We start from the raw sequence: 23775 nt of genomic DNA on the forward strand, positions 1-23775 counted from the left end.
TGATTGGGTTCGAGTCCTATCCTACAACAGAAACTAGGAAATATTTTCGATTGTATTTCTAAAAGATGACTTCAGGTCATCAGATTCTCCAGAATCTGAGAAGGGGGCTTTACAAATATTTACATTTTAAAGGGACAACCCCGAATTAACAAACTCTACATTTTCTAAAGTAAAAGCTTCCAAGAAAAGTCCCTTGAAGCTGGAAAAAGCTCCCCTTGAAGTTGGTAATCCTGCTGAGGGAACTGAGACCAAGTGCATACTGATGAGGTGCAGTTTGGAAGTTTGGCATCAGGGATTTTAATTTCCTATCACTCATGTTCCCCCCACATGGAAAGAACTGAGGCTCATTTTACACAATCCGTTTCCCGTTCACCTGGCCCAACCTGGCCCAGCGCTTTCATTGATAGGTCCACTCCTGGGGAAAAAAAAAAAAAAAAAAAAAAAAAAAAAGCAAAGTCTGCCCGCCAGGAAGAGGCTCCCACTGCTGCGCGTGCGCAGCCGGCTCGAGCCGCTGACGTCACTGAGCGCGGCCCGCCCCTACATATTAGCAACCGGAGGCGTCCGTAGCAGCAGTGGCTGCGGAGATGTACGAACTTCCGGTTGTCCCGGCAAGCTGTCGCCGCCGCCGAAGCCGCCGCAGTCTCCGCCGCCCGCCGTGCAGGCTCTTGGCCGGGGGAGTCGGCTCTTGGCCGGTTCCGGGGCGCCCATGGTCGGCGCTGCGGACCGGGAGGCTGGCCCGGCGGCTGCGGCGTGCTGAGAGGGCGGCGTGGGGAGGATGCCGGCCCCGCGCAGCTGCTCCGGGCCTCGCCGCCTCCTGGCTCCGGCCTTCTTCCTGCTGTTGCTGCCCGCGCTGAGCTGGTCCGGGGCGGTGCTGTCCACAGCAGCCAGGGCGGCGGCCCGATCCGGGGTTCCAGAGCCCGGGCCGCGCACGCTGTCACCGCTGCCTCCCGGCCCCACCGCGGCCCAACCCCGGGGTCAAGCTCAGGCTGAAGCCGCCGGCCCTCGAAGCTCGGAGGGCCGCAATGGCAGCAGCCCCGGAGCGGAGTCAGAGGCCGGTGGCCTTGGAGGGAAAGCCGGGGAAGGCTCCGTGGGTGGCAGCTTGGCGGTGAGCCCCAACCCTGGCGACAAGCCCATGACCCAGCGGGCCCTGACCGTGTTGGTGGTGGTGAGCGGCGCGGTGCTGGTGTACTTCGTGGTCAGGACCGTCAGGTGAGGCAGAGCCTCGATGGGTCCCCCCACGCCCCCTGCGGCCTAGAGCATGCTGACAGGTGACCTGCTCCAAGAAGCTGGGTGGATGGATGATGATGTCTGTGATCTGGGCTTGACTCCTTCCCTGACCCCAGCATCTGGGACTGGAATCTAAGACCACCTGATTGGCTGTCTTAATGGCCTGAGATACCTTACCTCTGCGACTCAAACTGATGTCTTTCACTTATATATCAGTAGCCCACATCCAGTATCTCGTTCCCCGAGGCTTGCCTTTGCCTTAAAAGGTACCTTTACCTTGTAGTGGAAGTGATTCCCCCATCCCCTGGAATTTTGATTACACTACTGTGCAAGTACTCTTAACACTCTGCAGTTGGTGTAACTAACTTGCCAGCGTTTTGCCTGTTAGAATGCACTCCTATTTGTGAGTCAGTGTATGCAAGTGTATAAAGTACAGATACTTACTGGTAAGGTTTGAAATTCTACATTGAAGCTGATACTAAGGAAATACCTCTTGTCAAACTTTGGTGTTGTATAAAAGTAAAACGAATCAGAAAAGGTTACTAAATTGCTCCCTTGTTTTCCAAGTTGATATGTAGCCGAGGCTGGATTTTCTTTGTATCCATTAACCTAATATTACAAAGAATTGGATACAGAAGCACATTTGAAAATCTAGTGTTTACTTGTCTGTTTTTATTTTGTATATATAGTTCAGGCCAAATGTTAGATTTTGAAGAAAAATATTGAGCCATTCTTTTTACTATTTCTGGTTTTATGAACGTTCTAAAGCATTTAAAATCAACTATTTAATTCTTCTCATATTTCATCAATAGGTTAGATATTTTTGTGCATAATCCATATATATAGCTCCTTGGAGCCCTTAGTAACTTTTAAGAATGAAAAGGAATTCAAAGCATTTGAAAACCCCTCATATATGCGATATTATTGAGCTAAAAAACTATTGATTTAAAAAAGTTCAGAAAATCCACAGCCACTCTCTATCACTGGGAAGTTAGACAATGTTGAGAAGGTATTAAAAGCTTGTGATTACCAAAGTGAGACTTCTTGATGTTAAGAAATTTTAAAGGAAAATTAAATTCTTTTTTACTATATAATTATTTACTACTGTGTAAAATTCCTGTAAGTAGATGGGTAGAATGTTAATTTTCTTGGTTTTGTTTGATTTTCCTTTTCTACCTCACTTAATTTATAGTCTTATATATAAATGTTTACTGCCTTTGCTCTTTTCTGTTCATTTATGTGAATCTTGAAAGAACTCAGCCTTCTCTGGTTGTATTAGATGATTCAGTCACATGTTGTATGAGAACAGCCAAATTCAGAACTGTAACTGATAAAAACTGCATACTTCAGGCAGCATCTAACACGTTGGTATAGTCCAAGTTCTAAATGTAGTTGGTTGTCTGGCATCCAAAGCTTGATTGATGATAAATCTGGGATCCCCAGAACTCACACTCTTCCAGATGATACTTCTCGTCCTCATTATGGTGGTTGCTCATTTGGACTCCCTTTCCAAAAATATGTGTGACAGTGAACCAGAGTTGCTTATTCGTGCCACGGGAGAATACTCGCAGATCATTTCTTTAACTGATGATATGAGATGAAACCAAATATTTTAATTGTAAAATTTTATTATATCAAACTCTATGCGACTTCAAAAATGTTTTGTCTCCATCTAACTCAGCATCACAAATATTTGGATAGAAATAATTTATACTGGCATTCTAGAAATACTCTAGACAGTGACATTCTTTCTGTAGAGGGACTTGAATACATTACAGGAGTGCTGTAGGGGCAAAGTAGACTTCATAAGATGAATACAGCCTTTCTGTGAAAATTCATCTTGCATGTCTTATTCTTTACCCTGTGCCTATTACTGAAGTTGGTAGCACTGTGCAATGTGTCTAGAGAGCACAGTGTTGCTTAGTGAATGAGCTTTAATTCATTCTTTATGTTGCTGAATAGGTAAGTGGTAGAATTAGAAACTTAAAGGATAATTGCTGCTTGCTGGTAGAATGAAGAAATATGAAGATCTCAATTGCTACTTAGATTTCTTTCTTCTTTGTAGGACATTTCTCCTGGCCAAAATGTGTAAGGCCAGAAAACAATCCCAGAGAGCTATTACAGTCCTAAGCATTGTATGTTGATTATGTAAAAACAGTTCCTATTAAAAATTTATGATTAATTGTTCTTGCCTTAAAGCAGAGATTCTTTTTTTCCTCCCATGATGTGTCTTTTTTATATTCAGTGTGATAAATCTACTTTTCCTTCTTTGGGAAGTCATTCTACTCTTCCGGTCTTAGAACTCTATGAAATAGAGATAAAGAGCTCTTTGAAATGGTGGTAATCAGCACCAGATTTAGCTTTGATAGTCTTCATTCAGCCAGCCAGTGTTTGTTCAGCTGTCCTACACTGGGCAATCACAGTATCATTTTGAGGTAAATCAACAATACTGCCTCCATGGTACTTCCAGCCTGGAAGAGCACAGGGACATTCACCAAATAGTTATACAGATAATTAAAAATTGCAACAAAGAAGCATTAAAGTCCCCGACTCACTCTCTCCCTCCTTGCTAGTGATCCTTTTTCACTTTTCCATCTTGGCTTCTTTGGATGACAGGGACTATGTGTATGTACAGTTATTGTACAGCAATTAAAAGTAGAATTACAATAATTATGTCTGGGTCCTATTAATATTTAGTGTGCAGAAACTATACAGCATTACTCTACAGTATAAAGTGACTCTTCTTTCAAAGAATGTTTGTAACTAAAACACTGCTTTTGAGATTTTTTTTCTATGGTACATATAAACTAATCAATGTTAATACTAAGTGATATGTATCACACATAACGTCACATAATTTGAGTACATTTTCTAATTCTTGTAAAACAATCTTCAAAGTGGGTGGTTCTCTTCTGGGGGAAGTTGAAGTTCAAGAAGCGTAAGGCTTTGTCTAGAGCACATCTGTAGGACCTGCCCAAATCCAGGTCCTCTTGGACCTAGCATAACCAGTGACTGCACTGTTGGCTTCAACAACTGTACCGTATTCAAGGAGCTAGTATCTATGAAGATGGCCAGTTCATTTATGGAAAAATGAAGTGGGTAGTGATTCTTTGTAAAAGATGACTTTTGGTGAACGTGACTTTTTAAGACTTTACAAATTGAAAAAGTAAGACAACCTTAGTATTTGCTGATACTCATTACTGTGGTAAACTGAAAAATAGTGTAGTGTGCTATGTCAGCCCTGCGCCTCATCCTTCAAAGATTTTCTTGATTTGCTAGATATAGTCAGAGAATGGCTGTATTTTAAAGTAACTACTACTGCTAGACATTGGCTTGTCTGCTTCTTTATTTTCCCCCTCCCCCCTCCCCTCTCTCTCTTTCTCTTTCTATTTGAGATAGTCTCACTATCTACCCTCAGATGGCCTAGTTCTTGCTATGAAGAACAAGATAGCATTAAACTTGGAGATATACCTGCCCCTGTTGCCTGAGTGCTGGAATTAAAACTGTGCTACCATGTCCAGCTTCCTATCTGGTTTCTTAAGAATACTGAATGAGTTTCACCACCGATTATAAAATTATGTATGCCATTGATGAAAATTCAGTTTAGGTGGTTATAGAGACAGAAAGTCTGTAAAGCTATTTATATCCATTAGTCACTGCTATTAATTTAATAAGTATTGTTTAGTGCCTGTCAGTACTAGACCTTGTAGTAAGAACTAGCAACACATAAGATGGGAAGTTTGTACATTTTTAAAGAATCTATTTAATTGTTTATATATCTTTTGAAAGTCATTTGTGCTTTGGTTTTTCATCACTTAGTCAGACAAGAAATACATATTTAATATATTACATGGAGAGATATGAAAGTGCTTTGAAATATATTTAAGAAGTGTGACTCCTCAAGCATTTGTATTTTTTTTGAGAGATGAAACTTGCCCAAGTGTTTATGCATATTGTGAAATAATACAGTGTTAAATGAGCTGTGTGGCTTACTCTCCTGATGCCAAATATGACCAGTGGTGGTGACAGTAGTGATGGGACAGTGTAGCCTGTCAGTCATCAGCATGGATGGAAACTCCCGAAAAAGACTCAGAAATGCTAGAGAAGAGTGGCTACTTTCCTTAACCCTCTCCATAGAGGAAGGACCACAGAGCTTGCACCTGAATGCTTAGCAGAGTAAGTAGGCCTGAGCAGACTGAGAGTGTAAATACTCTTAAGAGGGAAAATAGTAGTTATCTCATTGAGCTTTTCAACAGAAGTATTCTCTCTCAGTCTTTTCTCCCTACAAAATATGCACAAAGAAAAAAGAAAAACTTCCTGAGTGCTCTGGCATTTACTAGAATTTTGAGATATTAAGAAGTCAAAGGAAAGAAAGAACATAGAACAATTGAGGCTCTGAGGAGCAGGCGGGGATCAGTGCAGGCTAAGACAAGAAGGATACAAAGTCAGCACAGCACACAGGTCTCTGCATCTGTACTGAGGGGATACAGCTTCCCGTGTCTTTTCTTTGATTCTGCCTTTGTCCTTCAGCTCAGGAATTAAATGCTTGAGGAAAAAGAAGTTCACTTGTTGCCAAGGATGGTAGCAATCCTAATGACCATTTTTCCAGATGATGACTTTTGTTGGGGAGATTATACCAATAAGGAAATACAGAGTGCTACAAGGAAGGCAAAGTTTGTAGTCACCAGAAACAGTTGATGCTCATCTTCATCTTTGCTTTAGGTTTGGGGGAAGACCATTATGTTGTGTTTTAAGTTACTATTTTATAACCCAGCAAATTAAAACTCCTGTCTTTGGAGCTGGCTCAAAAATATCTTATGATTTGACCAGTTAGCATAGAAGATACTGTAGCAGTAGAGTCCAGCCCATCAGTCCATAAGGTCACTATTCAAATACACACCCGCTAAGTCATAATTCTATAGGAAGGGTCAGTTCTGAACAGTTCCAGTACAGTAATGGGTAATTTTGTTTTAATTTTCCCATGTTGATTTCTTTTCAATTGTCCTAGCCCAAATTCATTTCAGTGTAGCCTGTTAGGAAGTCAGCCTCCTTGCAATGTATTCCAACTTTCACATGTAAGTTACATGGTGTCCTCAAAGTCCGTCTCAGGTTGGTGAATCAGGGAAACTAAAGGTTTCTACCTGAAAGGATTAGTCAAAGATCTACATAAAGCGGGTAGTATGGGTCTTGCCAGGTAAAGACCACTTGGGGGTGCTGATGGTTATTGTTTTTCTTCTTAAGCATCATCTGTAAATCTACCTCTTTTCTCCTATTATTTAAACATAATACTTTTGAGAGTTTCTTTTTTCAAGACAATGTTTTATTCTCATGTAGCTCAGGTTGACCTCAAATTCCCTACATAGCTGTTGTTGACCACCTGATATTCCTGTCTCCATCACAGTTGTGAACTACAATGCTAAAGCACTTTGAGCATTTCATTTTTTTTTCAGTTGTTTTATTATTGTGTTGTTGATGGTGTGTGTGTGTGTGTGTGTGTGTGTGTGTGTGTGTGTGTGTGTGGTGCTGGCTCATGTGGGCCATGACCCATAAGAGGAGTTCAAAGGATAAGTTTCAGGAGTTGATTCTGTCTTTCTATAGTAGGGCCTGGGATAGGATTCAGGTTGTCGGGCTTTTCCAGGAAGCCCTTTTATTCACTAAGGCATCCTGCTCTCCCTGAGTGTTTTTAATGCAGTCTTTTCACTCTGTCCTTCCATATATCCTAAGACTGCTGCATTTAGTCAATATCTTTTGTGTATAGTTGAAATGTAAATATGTTCTAATTTTTTTAGATGTTAATGCCAGGACTATGCTTCCTGACATTTTCCTGTCATTTTGACATGCAGGGAAGTTTATATCAATATGGTGTTCTTTGATATTATGCATCCTAGACCCTGCTCAGTGACTTCAAGAATGGAAAGTGGGAGGGACTTTGCCTTATGCATCAGCATGTATATACTGCATTTGTGTGTATGGCATGTTATTTGGGAAGTATTTGAAAGATGGTGATAAATGTGGACTATATTAAAGTATAGTTAGTTCATGGTAAATCTGAGTGAATGTTAAACCTCTCAAATTGTTCTTGTTGTTGGGACTTCAAAGCTAAGTCATGTTTCTTCTCATGGAGCCAGCTGTCCAGTCAAGGAGTGTTATTGCTGCTTGGGGTGATAAGTTGAAGTCAGAGGAATTTAGGAATAACAGATCAAGCTTGATGTTTGAGGAAACTGCTCTGGGGGGTCTCACTCTGGAGACAGGCCATTTGAAAGGGCACTTTCTTTTGTTAACAGTAACTATTAGTTTACACTGTGCTATATGTCTATAATTTACATGTGTCACCTTCAGGTCTAACCCAGTCTACTCTCAGTTAACCTTTACAGAAAAATATTTTGGTTCCTGTTAACAATTGAAAAATTGCAGGCAGGTGTCAGGGACTTCCTTGGCCTGGAGGGAGATGATCCCTATGTGGTGGGATGAAACAACTGAGTACCATCTTTCAGGCACTGGGTCAAAACTCCTGGATTCTGGTCCTTTAGATATTTAAATACAATAAAACTTTGGGAAAAGGTTTCCATGTAACAAGTATCACCAACAAAGCCTTAGGCATAGCTACAAAGCAAAGTAGTAGCAAAGCACCTGTGACCTTTGAAATAAGAATGAGTTCTGGTTGCCATAAACTGCTTAGGGCTAGAGCCTAGAGAGGAAGGATTTGTATAAGCATAAGAACAGACTCTGTGGGTGGAGGGTGTCATAAGGGTGGTTGTAGTCATTGAGAGACAAAGCTCAGGATTAGGGCCTAAACAATGCGCCGGATAGTGGGGGATTCAGGTGGAGGCCGGCTCCCGATAGAATAGCAAAGGATCATCAAGTTGTCTGACCATTTACACTCTGGCATTCCGGGTGACCAGGTATCATTCATTTCCTTCTATTGAGGAGAATAGGCATCCTTCATTGACAATCTGATTTCTCCAATGCTTACTGTAAGCTGTGCTTCCTACAGACGGAGAATTTTTGGATTACTATATTAAAGAGATGTGTATTCAAGAATAAACTGTCCAATTATGTTTGAATATGAATACTGGGAAAACAGCAAATAGAGAAGGAACATTTGAAGGTATGAGAAAGCACAGAATCTGAGAAGACAGGAAGGAGTATCTAACACTCACATGGTAGGAGTAACATGGGCAGAGCAGCAAAGAGCTTTTGCATTGAAATATCCCCATTTGTCTATGTCCATACCCCCTCTGCACATGCATGATCTTATCTGCTACATCCGTTTCCCTGTCTTTTAGTCTCCTTTGCATAGCCTGGCTTCTAATTGCACCACTCTAGGATATCCTTACAGAGGACAGTTTGTAAATACTTTTGTCTCCCTTCATGCACTCCCTCCACCCCCTGTGAACAGTGGATACAACAGTTTATACATTGGCTTCTGCAGCATCGTGTCTCAGTTTTTCTTTTCTCTCTGTGTATAGTATCTTGCTTTTTCATGAGTTTCCTTATTGATAAATTCATTTTTTTAAACTTTTGGTTTGTTTGTTTGTTTGTTTATATTTGTCTGACACAGGGTTGCATGTGGTCCAGGCTGGACTCTAATTCAAAATATAGCCAAGGCAGGCTTTGAACTCCTGTTCCTCCGCCTTTGGAGAGTCATGATTCAGGCAGCTGTGGACCACTCAACCTTTTTTCCTGTTTTGATCACCATTTATTTGCCTTGGAGAGCTGGTCTTTGATTCCCAAGGTCCCTTTCTTGATAATAGAATATGAATATTTGCAGGGGGAATGGTCTTACCTCGTTTAATCTATTTCAGTGACATGTATCTTTCCCTTACCCCTTTGCATTCTACTATCCCTGCTGCCTCTGTGATCCATCCGAAATTTGTTTTCTATTGCCATTTCAACCCTGCTAATAACGTTGTGAGTTATAAGCTTGCGCAGTCAGCTAGCTTCTTACTAGACAGTCTCGCAAATTGCAATTTGAAAGCTTGCTTTCTGTTTTTGAGGCAGTGTCTTACTATGTAATCCATTCTGGCTTTGATGTCACAATTCTGCCTCAGCTTGCTGAGTTTGTGAGTTACAGGTGTGCACTACTATGCCCAACTTCAACCATCGTATTTTTTTTTCCTCCACTAAACTTAAGCTGCATGATTTTTCACTAGGTAAATGCCTTCACGTTTACAGTTCCCCGTTCTAGGAGCTTGATCCGCCTCTAGACTTGTTTACCATCTGCCTCCAGTCGTCTAGTTTTAGTTTACAAATGTCCCTTACGTGCAACAGCCTTGTGTTTGTTAGGATTTAATAACTTTGTTCTTCTGGTAGAAGCCATCCTAATTATTTCCTCTACTCTCAATATGTCTTTTCAGTTTATCTTCCATCCTGAACGAATTGTACTCCTTCTAAACTGTAGCTGTGTTATGACACGTGCATGTGTGTTTACAGTTCCCGTGTGGTGTGGTTCTCCTGTCTAGTCTGTTAGGCACTGGTTATATGCATCTAGAATGAATGCAGCTAAAATGAAGTTAGAGCAGCATTTCCTCCACTCAGAGATTACATCACTGGTAGCAATGAATCAGAACAGAAAAATGTCATTATTACATAAAATTCTGAGTAGCACACATGCATGGGATAAGATTTATTTTTAGAAAATTTCAGCTAGATGCTTGAACTGTATTTCTGAATTACTTGAATAAACTGAACAGTTTACCTTCATGTAATAATCTGGTTTTGCTACTTTAGCACATGTCTTCTGCAGTTGTCAGAGCTTGGGAGTTATTGATTAGAGACGACTATCTAGTCACAGCTGTTAGTCACAGCTGCTTCTGTCCATGTTTTCTTGGCTAGAAGTAGGCATGATCCTAACTATTTAGGGCTGGAAAGTATGTATGTTACAAATGTTATGCCCTGGGCGCGAGACCCCCAAAGAGACTACTAGAGACACGAACTCACCGAAATGCAAAAGCAAGGTTTATTGAAGCAGTTCAGGCCATGACAGGGACCTCATCAAGCCATCCATAGAGGATGTTTGACAAACTTTATAGACTACCTCTGGCATTGGGGCATTATGTGGTTAATCAATTGCTACCAGATGGCTCTTCAAACATCGTGACTTTGTCCTGGGACCTATTGTTAGTTATTTAGCTGCGTTGTGTTCTTACCCTGCAAGGAAACGTCACGAAACACGACAGAATCCGCTTATAAGAGTTTATTAGAAAATGTAGGGATAGAGAGTGTACAGGCCTGTGGGAGAGACACGTGCGTGAAGAAGAGACCGGGAAACAAGGCGCTCGACTTTTAAAACCGGCTGGGGCCGTGGCCAGGTCACGTCACTACTCTACGCGTGTGCGTAGATCACATGGTCACGTTGCGCGCTTACGTGACCATGCAACGTCACGGACCCTGATCACGCGAGATCCCTTGGCCCGGAACTTGCTAGGCGGAGATATCCGGGCCCACCGGGTATCCTAGCTACGAGAGACGCTTTGATCCGGAAATGGCTAGGCGGAAGTGTCCGCCTGGTAAATAAACCCTTCACCTATGTCAGCAGCTCTGAGAATTTTGATACTCAGGCCTGTTTCAAGCTGGGGTGAGATTCTTGCTTGAAATGGGGGTGCTTTGGTTCTTCAGTGGAGAATGGGGGTATGTTCAGATTTGGTGAACATAGTTTTATCTACCAAAAGGCCATAATATTTCTGTACAACCACAGTCCTGCAGGAACAAATTTGAATTCTACTTTTGACGATTCTTTTACGAGATTGACAGTCTTGGTGTGAGAATGGTGCTCATTTCCAGGTCATCTTAAATCCGCCTGTGAGTTGCAGTTGGTTGGTTTTTGTGGTACAAACCATGACTGTTGTTGTTTTTCCACTCACAGGAGTATATAGGTAGAGTAAGTTTTCTTTGGGAAGATGCCATGAATAATTGTTTTTATATTTTTGTATATGCAATATGTAATATTTTGTGTACTACTCTTATATTAGTTATTTCTATGGATTTATTTATTCATTTATTTTCAGTGTGAGGATCCCAGTATGTAAACTAGTTAGGAAAAAATGCTGTACTGTTTGGCTGATGTTCATTGAAATAGGAGTCTGAGGAGGCCAGTTAGAGTTGTGTTCTTTCCTTGATCTAAATACACTGATAGAGATAAGATAGTTCAGTGTATTGGAACTGCTGTGCGAAGCTGAAGAGTATATGTCAAATAAGACTATAAAGAGTTAATGGGGTTTATTTTATTTATTTTACTGTGGGCTTAGCGCTTTGACATTAAAATGTGCTGAGGAACTCTGATGAAGGTATTCAGAGTAAAGGGCATTTGAACAGAACTACCTGACAGGTCCTGAGGAGAGTTAGGAGGAAGTAGTCACTGATGGAGTATGGATGGCAGTGTCTCACAGACAACCTAAGTACTAGGTATTTATTTCTTAGGAGGGTTTGAATTCTCAGAAACCAAATACACAATTGACAGTTTGTAAAGATGTATTTCAGCTTTGCTTTCCTGTTGTGAGCAGGACCAGGTTTGGGACAGTGGCTTTATAAAATTGTCAAGCTTTCTTAATTTTTTGTCTCTCTCTCTGTAGGATAGATAATTTAGCCATAATTATTGTGTTTCCACACAACAGACTTTTTAGAATGTAAGGAAGACCCCTTTTTGGGGGGTAGGGGAAGCAGTCTTTCCTAGAAAGCCCACAAGAGACATTCTTTCAATCTCATTTGTCTAAATTGCTTAATTTCCTCCCCACTCAAAATGCCTACCAAGGAATTTGTGTTTTTGTGATTAGTTTATGTCAGTTATTGTGATCATTTTCTATTCTTTAGGGCTGGGTTTATATCATTGCTCCCATACAATTGTGATTACATTGGCTTAAGAGCAATCACTAAAGAGAGCACAGATACTCTACCATGATGAAATGGAAGAGATGGGCTAATACGAGCATCGTTGTGTTTGGTCATGTCAGTAGATGCTAAGTCATTATTTTTCACCAAAGTTAAAAATGGGGAGGATGCATCATGTAATTTATATTCACTGAAGTTATTCATTCTAGCATATTGTAAGAATATTGTTTGGGGAATCACAAGACCATTTGACCAATTAACTTTGTAACTTTGGTTAAGATAACTTAGGCAGGTTATGAAGACACTATACATTAATGTTTAAAATTTCTAGTTGTGTAGTCAAGCTGTTTGTGTGTGGATCTTATTTTAAAACATTATAAAGGATGAGGCTTATAAGCTACATAGCTCATGCCTGCCACATATATCTGCACACTAAATACCAATTACTTTTATTGGGACAGTTAGTAAATAGAGGCCCCCAAATTTCCAATGCCAAATACCAATTTATGTATATATATATACATATACATATGTTTATAAGAATGTAGGTTTGATAGTGCTAGATAAAGAGTTGGCGATGGAAGCCATGAAGAAAGAGGAAAGTGGTGGTTTGAATAAGAATGGCCTCCATAGGCTCATATATTTGAGAGTTTGGTTCCCAGTTGGTAGACTGTTAGGAAGGATTAAGAGGTCTGGCCTTGTTAGATGAAGTGTGTCACTAAGGTTGAGTTTTGAGGTTTCAAAAGCCCACACCTGGCCCTTTGTCTCTGCTCTATCTGTTGCCTGCTGTTCAGGATGCAAGCTCTCAGCTACTACTCTAGCTTCATTCCTGTCTCCTTCCTGCCATGATGTAATGGGTTAACCCTCTGAATTTGTAAGCAAGCCCCAATTAAATGTTTTCTTTTATAATAGTTGCCTTGGTCATGGTGTCTCTTCACAATAGAACAGTAGCTAAGACAGTCCCCTATCCATTTCATACACACACACACACACACACACACACACACACACACACACACTCCCTTTGTAAGGACCATATGTCAAAATAAAGCCATATTTTGCAGTTCTTGGAGTTAGCACCTCAACTCTAACTCAAGTACAAAATTTGGAGGACATTGTTCAGTCTGCATATCACTATAATCCATTATTGTTATCTGTTTATAGAAGAATTTCAACTGATAACTGGTGTGTTTGGTTATATAAATGTCAGGAGGTGAAATGAGAGATGTCCAGTTAGTCAAAGAGGTTTGATTATGTAGCACATCCAATTTTGATTTCGTGATGAAAATTGTAGAGAACTAATAGGGCTCACTGTTATTTGCTTATATTACTATTACAGAAAATGCTTCGAATTAATTCTTATTCACAAGTTACTACATTAATTCTTGGTTACTTTTATGGTAAAGAAATTAATGACAAAGTTTTATTTATGCAAATATACAAATATATAAATATATAGTTATGTATTTATTTATTGAAATCCACTCTGTTTTATGTCTAAGCACATAGAGGATTCATATGTACATGTGTATATAAATGTGACTGATTTATATATTCCTCAGTCGATTTAGGGTGTATTATAAAACAAAGAAATTCTAATATTTCTATTATTTCACACTTAATACATTCTTTCTACATAATCCAGTAAAAGAAAATGAGAAGAAACAAATTTATGAATCAAATCAGGTGTTCACACTTTCGCAGAGTAGTAAAATGAAATGGAGTTTTATTTTGTTGTGTTTATTTTATGTGGCATCAAACATTTTTACATAAAATTTTATCATGCTTACTTTAGTACTTCTATTTTGATTCCATAAATAACTGATGCATGTTATTGAAACAGAGATAGTTCTGACTGAGCTGAATATAATTGATGAAACATTAAGGAATCTGCATCTGTGTTAAGACACTGACTTGAATCACTTATGCTGTGATTAAATGTAGCTCAATATAGATTACTGTTTCACTGTCTCCTGTCATTTCAGGATTTGATATTTTTCTACTTGTTTTAGGTAATAGTCATAATATTCAGTAGGAACCAACAAAATACTCTTTCGTGTTATAATATGTGTTTGTTATGCCTAATTGAAAAGTGTGCATATTAATAACTGTATTTGATTATTAGCACAGTTGTATGTATGAGAGTAAAGACGATAAGGAATGGATTTTAAAGTCTTTACGTTTTGATTGAAAAAATAATATAAACTGATAAAAGTAAAAAAATAGCCTTTTTACCTTAGTATTTTTGTTTATTAAAATGTATATTTTATACTTAGCATTTTAGGTCATTGGGTCATCACAATTATTTTAAATTTTGTGTGTGTTTTTTTGAATTGTCCTTGAGAAGTACCACTCCATACCGCAGTGTTTATGTAGCAGTTGATATTGTTATGGGATGCAGCTCTCATGACCATTTAGCCATCACTTCGTGTATCCCTAGAATGGGGAAAGACATTTTTAGAGAAATAGCATTCCAAGTTGTTCTATTAATATATGGCTTTTAAATTTTGTTTAATACTTTTATGAGTTAATGCATATGCTAAATGGTAAATTTATTTTAATCAACATGCACCTCCCATTTATTAATGTTTAGCACTTTAAACATTTATGAAATAGGTTCTTGGTTTCAAGAGAATTTTGAAAGGTAGTATTTACATATATTACAAAATAAATCTATAGTGTAAACTATAGCAAGAATATGCCTAGAGAATACATAAACTAAAACAAATGATAATTTCTACATCAATGCAGTCAGGTGTTTATACTATAATTAGGAATGGGATATAATGTTAGACAGATGCATTTATCTGTTTTTGGAAGATTAAGAAATGGTTCAATTTGTGTGATGACTTTAGTTCCAGATTAAAGCATTAGTGAGGTTAATCCAGGTTACTAACATATTGCCCATTTGATGTATATGACCTGGGAGAATTTATTTTGTTGCCCAAGATGACTTCATATGACATCAAGTTCCTCATTGACTGAAACTGGAGACTGGGAAGTCATGTGATTTAGAAAAGAATTCCACTAAAAGAATTGCCAAAGAGAGAGGCTATATTAGAACAGTAGTATCCACAACTTGTTGCACTGTGGACTCATTTTCAAATCACAGGACAGCATGTGAAACATCACAGATATTTAAGTAGCATCTTACTCACCAATCATTAAGTGAAAAGGGACCAATAATGAGCTACTTTCCTTAACTTTTTTCTTCTTCTTTCCAAAGTGATGTTTTTAGTTTTTCTGTCAAGGGCTTTAATAAGTCTAAATTTAATCTTGGTAAACAAGCTAAATTCCATCTGCCAGCAAGTTTTTGTTTTTTTTTTGTTTTGTTTTGTTTTTGTTTTTTTTTTTTTTTTTTTTTTTTTGGTTTTTCAAGACAGGGTTTCTCTGTGTAGCTTTGCGCCTTTCCTGGAACTCACTTGGTAGCCCAGGCTGGCCTCGAACTCACAGAGATCCGCCTGGCTCTGCCTCCCGAGTGCTGGGATTAAAGGCGTGTGCCACCACCGCCCGGCTACCAGCAAGTTTTTGTAAACAAGTCCTAGATACAAGAATTTTTTAAACAATTATAAACAAAACAAAATACTAAGACAAATATTTGACAGAAATCATATTGACCCATAAAACCTAAATAACAGGAAACATTTAGGTTCTGTTCTATATGATATGTGTGATTATGTACAAATATGCATGTTTGTGTATATGTGTGTGTTGGTTTATATATGCATTGGTAAATTTGTTAGTTTAAGCATATAGTTTCTTAATATAAAATGCCACTTTATACTTCACACTGTCCTATTCTTACTAGTTTAAAGCATTTATTGAGTTTTACAGTGGTTAAATATGTGATGTTAAATACTGTACAGAAGCCAGTTTCTTGGTCCATTACCTTTAGGTAGATATAAAGACAGGTCTGTAAGAAATGACTTTTGGAAATTATATTTTTTCTCCAGACATGATATCTTATAAATTTTGATTGCTGAGAATAGACATTTTATACTTGTAGCCGAATTTTAAAAGGTCTTATTAATAAAAACAAACCTGGAGCCAGGTATTGGGGTGAACACTGAAAGATCAGAGAAACAGAACAAGCCACATCCAACCTCACCTTGCCAACTTCTCAGCTGATCTTGTTTCCTCAAAACTGGAAGCCTCTGAGTCCTCATCCGAATGGATCTCAGCTGAACTGCTGCTAAAAGCTAAAAGCTTAAAAAGCCTCTAGTTCCTGGTCCTCCTGCCTTATATACCTTTCTGCTTCCTGCCATCACTTCCTGGGATTAAAGGCGTGTTTTACCATGCCTGGCTGTTTCCAGTGTGACCTTAAACTCAAAGAGATCCAGATGTATCTCTGCCTGCAGAAGGCTAGGATTAAAGATGTGTGTGCCACCATTTTCTGGCCTCTATGTCTGTCTAGTGGCTGTTCTGTTCTCTGACCCCCAGATAAGTTTATTATGGTACACAATATATTGGGGCACACAATATCACCACATGTACTCAAAAGCTAATATAGTGTCTGTTGGTTAATATAATTCCAACATAGATTTTAATATATGTATTTTGCATAAATGTATGGATACTTTGTCAGGGTTCCCAGAGTCACTTTTGAAGAGGCCCTTATTACTCTGCCATTGGTGCTGAAGTTAATATTCTAAATATCAGTTAACATTATTATCTTAAGCTGAGTAAATTATAGTTTAAGTAAAACAAATTTCATTTGTGATCACTTCCTGAAATATTTTGTTTTGTTTCTAATCTCCAAAAAGTTCCTGTGATGCATTGCTTACTGTATATAGTGTTGAAGCTATTGTGTTGGAAGCAACTTGGACATTGGCTGCAAGTTCATAGTTTTGAATCACTGAGTCAGAAATCACCAGCTTAGGGACACTTGGTCTCTATTTCTGAACATTATGGTTTAATTATAGCCCTAGTATGATTATTTTAAAAATCCCAGGTGATTCAGATGTTTAGTCCAGGTTATAAGCCACTGACTAAATTTGAATGTGTGTCTAGGACTTCCATTTTCTAAGTTTTTGATGATAATAGCAATGCTTAGTTGTTTCTGTCACTTAGGAGGCATCAAGGACATGATATAAAGGCTAGAATTGAAGGCTCAGGGAAAATTTAATATCTGAAGTAAGGCTTAAAATTTTAATTTTGGGGGCTAGAGAGATGGCTCAGCAGTTAAGAGTGCTGCTCCTCTTCCACAGGACCTTGCGTTCAGTTCCCAGCACCCATTTGGGACATCTCAGAATCAACTGTAACTATGACTGCAAGGGTTATGACACCCTCATCCTTCTGGCTTAGGTGGCCATCTACACAAGTTTCATTCATTCACACATACTCACACACATCCGCATAAATAAAAAGTAATAAGTGATCTCTTAACTTTATTTCAGAGAGATTGAAAAGATTAGAGAGTATGCTAGACAGGAGAAATGTTTGCCATTCAAATATATAGGAATAGGTTTATTTAATGAATTACCAGTAATCTTTGGTGCTAAATTAATTGTTTTAATATTCCTGAATTGTAATCATTTTTGTACTTGACTGTGTGCTTGGTATGAAACATGAACTAATTTCTTTAATTTCCAATTGCATATGAAGTAATCATTAGGCTATATTAAAATTGTTTTATTAATGTATTTGTTTGATTTAATAGGATGAGGAGGAGAAACCGTAAAACTAGGAGATACGGAGTTTTGGACACTAACATAGAAAACATGGAATTGACACCCTTAGAACAAGATGATGAGGATGATGACAACACATTGTTTGATGCCAATCATCCTAGAAGGTAAGGTGGTGCAGGAGTTAAATATCGATGCAGATCTTTGCTCAGATAATCTTACAGTCTTTATTCTAGCAAATTTTATTGGTTTCTATTTAATGTCTTCTGTTCTGCCCATCCCACAGATATCATTCACATGGCTTTGTTGAATTGGATATAACCAATAGTTATAGTATAGTATAGTATATATTGGCTATATCCTAAAATTAGCCTTCTTTTTTGCAGATTTCCTTGCAGTGTTTGGGGCTTGAAATTTTTCATTCTTACAGTATTCATTATTTTGGCATATGTTTGTATTCGAAAAAATATTTAGTAAGCTTGCTTTTATTTTTATATCCTGAAATTATTTTGTGTATTGTTTGGTTTATTTGATTTGGAAATAGCATTCCCTGACAGAACTGTAAGACTGGAGATTTGTTTGGATCATGGTGTAGCTGTGATGTCTGTATTCAGATCTAGTCTCATGACATGTCAAGATCTTTCCTACGGGGTTTGGTATATGATTAATATCAGTGCATTTGCATTTGGAATGAGAAGAGCCAACAAGGGCTACAGCAAGTAGGAAAAATATCCTAAGAGAAAGAAGGATTTCTGGTGAAGGAAAGCTGGAGTCTAGAATCATATAAGTCAGGGAGCACGGAAATCTTTCTTACTTGATTGAATTTATTCGTTGACATTGTCAGACATGTGCATAGTGCATTCTGCCTAACCTCACCCTCTTGTCTTCCCACCATTCTTCCTATAAGTCCCTTTCCCACATTCATGCCTTTTTGTTTTGGTTCAGATGTACTGAGTTTAACCTCAACTTTGTGTGAACACAGGTATACAACAACCCCCTGGAGCATGGTGGTCAATAAGTCAGTGAGGTCAATAACTGATAAGAATGACTGTCCCTTCACAACAATCATTTAGTTTCCAGTAGCTTAGCAGGGAGGACCCAGTTCATGATTGGCAGTTGACAGGTCCAGTGTTATAAAGGCTTGGTGCAGATGCCGCAAGCTGCCCTTGGCAATACTATGTCATGACCTGAAGACAGCATTTCACAGTTCTTTTCTGAATCTTCCAGCTGTGGCTTCTCTCCACTCTTCTGAAATGTTTTCTGAGCCTCCTGGGGGAGGTTTCAGTGTCCTACTTAGGGCTGAGCTTTCAAATACCACTTATTAATAGCCCCTTGAGCAGCCATGACTCTGCACTCACTGCTATTCTTTGCAAAGAGATATATCATTGGTTAAGGATAAGAATAATATTTGTCTATGCGTATACACGTTTAGAATGCAGTTTGGTTCCATGTCAATTTACCTAAACAACAGTAGTGAATCCCCAAATTAAGCCCTGTGCTCCCTAGTTCCTAGCTTTGTGGGGTGTTTGTTTGTTTTTACTATTTTTAACACCAGGCATGCATTCCCCTCTGGAGGCCTAGAATCCAGTCTAAAAGCTGTTGCTTATCCTTGGAACAATTGTGTTGCTATTGCACTGGTGGCATGTCCTGCAGGTAACCAGTGTAATTGTTAGGATTCTGGCAGGGTGACCTTTTGCATTGATGAAAAACTGAATAGCCCGGTTTTTTATTACCTTTGTTCGAATCCCAAGATTTCTCTCTTCTTAGGAGGGAGATATATCCTACATGGCTGAATAGCATTAGTCCCAAAAGCTATTACATTTATTAAATAAAATTCTCAGAGGCAGATATGGGATACCTGTTTAAGAGCTGATGGTAGAGAGGCCCAGCAGCAGCCTTTAAATACCCCCCAGCCCTAGGAAAGCTATCAGGAAAAAAGGAATGGCTCAGTTCTAGCTTGATTTCTTTTTATCATGCATCTGTATGTGTGTTGTCTTCAGCAATGGGTATTATCTTCATCTGGTTCTAATGGATAAACGAGGAATAACGAATGCCTGTATTATTTGGTGGGTAAGACTAACTTTATTGGTTGTTTCTTTTTGAAGTGTAGGTTAACCAAATTTGTTAGCTTGCATTTAAAAGTCAATGTATGTGACATATACTTGTCTTTATATTAAAATCAAAAGAGAATAATATGAAGTAGCATTGAGAACAAAGGCTTACTGAGTAAATAGAAGATGATCTCATCTTGGGCTCCATGTGAAAGTGCTAAGTAAAACAACGGCATTAGAATCCCATTTACTTTTCAAAATTATTATTAATTATAATTTGCAATGACAAATGTTGTATTTAATTATGCTGGGTACTTATGAGATGTCTGCTATATACATTCATAGGAAGGAAAGACATAAAATGAAATTAACAGTTCGTGATTACCTGAGAAGAAGAACTCAGTTTGAATATCAGTTCATCTATATTAAACAGGTTGTAGATTGAATGTACAACATCCTCCATACAGTCAGGTTTGAATGCTTGGTTTCAGCTGGTAGCATGGTCAAAGCATTAGCCAGAAGAGACTTGCTGAAGGAAATGGGACACTGTCAGTGGGGCCTAACACTTCAATACTCAGCCCTAGTTCCTGCCCGCTTTCTGTTTCCCGCCTGCGGATTCAGTGTGAAAAGCCGCCTCACAGTCCTGCTGCCATCCTTTTTCACCATGACGGAATGTGCCCTTCGGAGTGTAAGCCAAGTGAAACTCTTACTCCTATGAAGGTAAATAGTACAGGAATTCTTCACTGACGAGGTGGCAACAGGCAGAAATAACTACCTAAAGCTCAGTTGTTGTGAAGGTGAAGCTCCAGGAACAGAAGGAGAAGCTCATGAAACTAACATGTATAATTATATGCCATCAAGTTTGTAACCTAGGAAAACATGGATAAATACCAATATAACTAATTGGTGTACTCTTTGCTGGAAAGGGTCACTTCTCTTCTCCTGGCTTTTCTCGGGTGCCTGTAATTCTCTGTACAGGGTTGAGGCTTCCTGGGCTTTTCTCTGTCCACTTTGTCATGTTCACTTATGTCATCCATGTCCAGCTCACATTTGGGCAGCAATGTTAGTGAGACTGTATGAGTGTAGCTTCTGATATCTCTAGGAGACACAGTCTCACAGCGAATTCCCTGATCCTCTGGCTCTGACAATCATTCTACTCCTGCAGTTTTCCTTGAGCCTTAGGTGGGGGAGTGTTTTGTAGATGTATATTGAGTCTTTTGGGACTCTGCTCCACAACCCATTGTGATGATCACTCTGTAGATTTTGGAGGCGGCCAGAGTAAGAAGAAATGTGAGTTAGACCCTGCAAATATACAAGTGACTTGCGCTATTTAAGGGTATCAGAGGCTACCAACCGGATTTAGGAATTACTGTTTCTAGGCAGAGGAGAAAGAGATAGTAATAATAAAGGTGGTGTAATGTTCAGAGATAAAGTAGGTAAATTATCCTGAAATTTGAATTACTCAGTTTATATCACAGTAGGTATTACATGTAGCACAGCTACCCATGGGGAGCACACTCAAGCTATAATGAAGCTGTGAAAGTTATTATGGGTCATTAAATATGAAGTTTTATTGTGAGGAATTAGGATGATTATGCAGTATCCCAGTGATCAGAGCCAATTGGATGGTGGTGGCACACACCCTTAATCCCATCATTTGGGAGACAGAGGCAGGCAGGTCTCCCAGTTTGAGGCCAACCTGGTTGAGTTCCAGGAGAGCCAGGGCTACACAGAGAAACCTTGTTTCTAGAAAACAAACCAACAAACAAACAAAGGAATCATTCTGTTATTAGAATAAGTGATTGTTATCTGTTATGTACCCAGGTATTCTAGCAACCTCTGGCTTTATAGGGAGAACAGAGATAGGCAAATTGCCCAGCTTCCTGTGAAAAATGGTCTATTAAACCTAAGGCTAGGAAGACAGAACAAAAGAAACTTAAAAATAGTAAACTTGAGATTCCACATTTTTATTAATTAAGGTTACCAAAATCAATGATAACATACTTTTGGAGGCCAGGCATATGTCTATTTTTTAAATGAGAAACAATGATGGATAGTTAGAGCCACATTGTAACAAAAACAAATTGTGTCTGTGTTCTTCCTTTATTCATTCTCTCTCTGTCTCTCTGTCTCTGTCTCTCTGTCTCTGTCTCTGACTGTCTCTCTCTGTCTCTCTGTCTCCTTCTCTGTCTCTCTGTCTCTGTCTCTGTCTCTCTCTCTCTCTCTGTCTCTCTCTCTCTGTCTCTCTCTCTGTCTCTCTCTCTCTCTCTCTCTCTCTCTCTCTCTCTCTCTCTCTCTGTCTCTCTGCTGATGCAGATTAAATCTGGAGTCTAGCATATCATTGTGCTCTGGAAGCACCTGCTGCGCTGCATCCCCAGCTCTTCATTGTATTTTTACACTAGATTTGTATCACTGCTGTTACTTCTTTGTTGGCTGACAGAATTCATGAATGGGAGCATTGGGGAGTGGAGTTTTTCCTTTGATAAGAATGTTAGTAATACATTCAATTTTTGTATTACACATATTTACATACATACATACACACACATGGGTTTATTTGTTTGCGTATATTACACATTTGAAAAGTACCAGGGTTGTACAAAATTCTGTTTATTAATTAAGTTCCTGCCTTAGGTTGTATATGACATAATATTACAGGAACCCACAAGCAGTGTTTCCTCTCCTATTTTCTCTTTCGTTTGATGGATTCCCTCTTTAGTCTTTCCACTTCTGTTCCTTCTTGTTCCCTTTGTATTGCTTCCCTTCTTTAGACCAAACCTTATAGTAGCTCCATTCCTCTTTTTAAAGATACAAATTAATGAAGCAGAAGAGCTGAGGAATGTCACCTTCTCCTTCCTGTTGCAGTTGTTGTTAAAAATAACGGTATTCAGTGGTGAAGACTGCTGCTAATGTGCAGGAATGGATGGAGCAGGCTTTGCAGCAGACTGGTGACTGGTAGCTGTGTTCTGTGCTGCACTGATTATAGTCATCACACATGCCATAAGGAGGAAATTAAAGTCAGCCATCAAAGAAGGGACATAAAACTGTTGAAGTTTGGAATTTGTCACAATATAAACAAGGTGATTCCTTTGCTCACTGGAATATTTCTGATCTTTTTCCCCCCTTAGACCTATTGAAAATTTGCTAGAAGTACTGTAAAATCCTATCCAAGACTTAAGCTATAGCTCAGTGGTGGCATGCTTGCCAAGGGGCCTGGGGGTGGGCCCAGAACAGGTTACTGTTGTTAACATAGGTGGATCCACCCAGACCTCACAGTTATTTAAGAAGCTACCTTAATAACATAAATACTTAAGGGAGAAGGCTAATGTATGTAAATTTACCGAGTGTGATTTAAGGTGGGGATTTTCATGAACTTTTCAGCCAGTTCAGAATTCTATAAAAACATTCTAAGTATATAGGTAAGATAGTCAAATGAGTATTATCTGAAATTAAGTCATATCTGTGTTACCATAACTTTGCAAACAAAGTCTGTGGTTTACTTTTAATCCTTTTATAATTCTTCATCCAAATTTGTTTCTGTTTGCCTTTTTAATATAATGCTTTTTTATTTTATTTTGCAAGGTTATAATATAATTATAGCATCTCTCTTTTCCATGTCCCTGTCTTACCTCCAAATCCTCCCATACACCACACCTTACTCTCTTTTAAATTTGTGGCTTTTTAAATTTATTGTTATACATATATGTATAACACACACACACAGACACACACATACACGCACACATATACACTCCTAAATACATAAGTACAACCTGCTCAATCTATATAATAGTACTTATCTGTATGTTTTCAGGGCTGACCATTAGGTATAGGATAACCAAATTGATGTGATCGTCCCTGGGTAATACTATTTCTTCCTCTCTTAGTATTCCTTTGTTGCCTGTAGTTTTTTGTGTAGGGTTGAGGCCTTGTGGTCTTTCCTCTCTAGTTCAACATTCCTGTTGATGTTGTCATTGTTCAGCTCATCTTAAGCAGTTGTGTTGGTGAGAATTTGTGGATGTAGCTTTTGACATTTCTAGGAG

The 23775-nt window shown here is 38.8% G+C and overlaps 1 protein-coding gene across 2 annotated transcripts in view; it reads left to right on the plus strand.

Moving 5' to 3' along the window:
* Positions 1-638: 638 nt before the first annotated feature.
* Positions 639-23775, plus strand: part of Fam174a (family with sequence similarity 174 member A) — a 28328-nt gene continuing 5191 nt past the window's right edge. The window contains exons 1-2 of one of the 2 annotated variants that reach the window (XM_006989574.4): positions 639-1209; positions 17714-17848. In XM_006989574.4, the coding sequence (XP_006989636.1) occupies positions 776-1209; positions 17714-17848 (569 nt within the window). In that variant the 5' untranslated portion in view covers positions 639-775. Of the gene's footprint in view, positions 1210-17713; positions 17853-23775 lie in introns of those variants that run through there. The other variant, XM_006989575.4, reaches the window with a different exon arrangement.

Source organism: Peromyscus maniculatus, chromosome 13 (genome assembly GCF_049852395.1).
Source record: "Peromyscus maniculatus bairdii isolate BWxNUB_F1_BW_parent chromosome 13, HU_Pman_BW_mat_3.1, whole genome shotgun sequence".
NCBI classification, from domain to species: domain Eukaryota; kingdom Metazoa; phylum Chordata; class Mammalia; order Rodentia; family Cricetidae; genus Peromyscus; species Peromyscus maniculatus.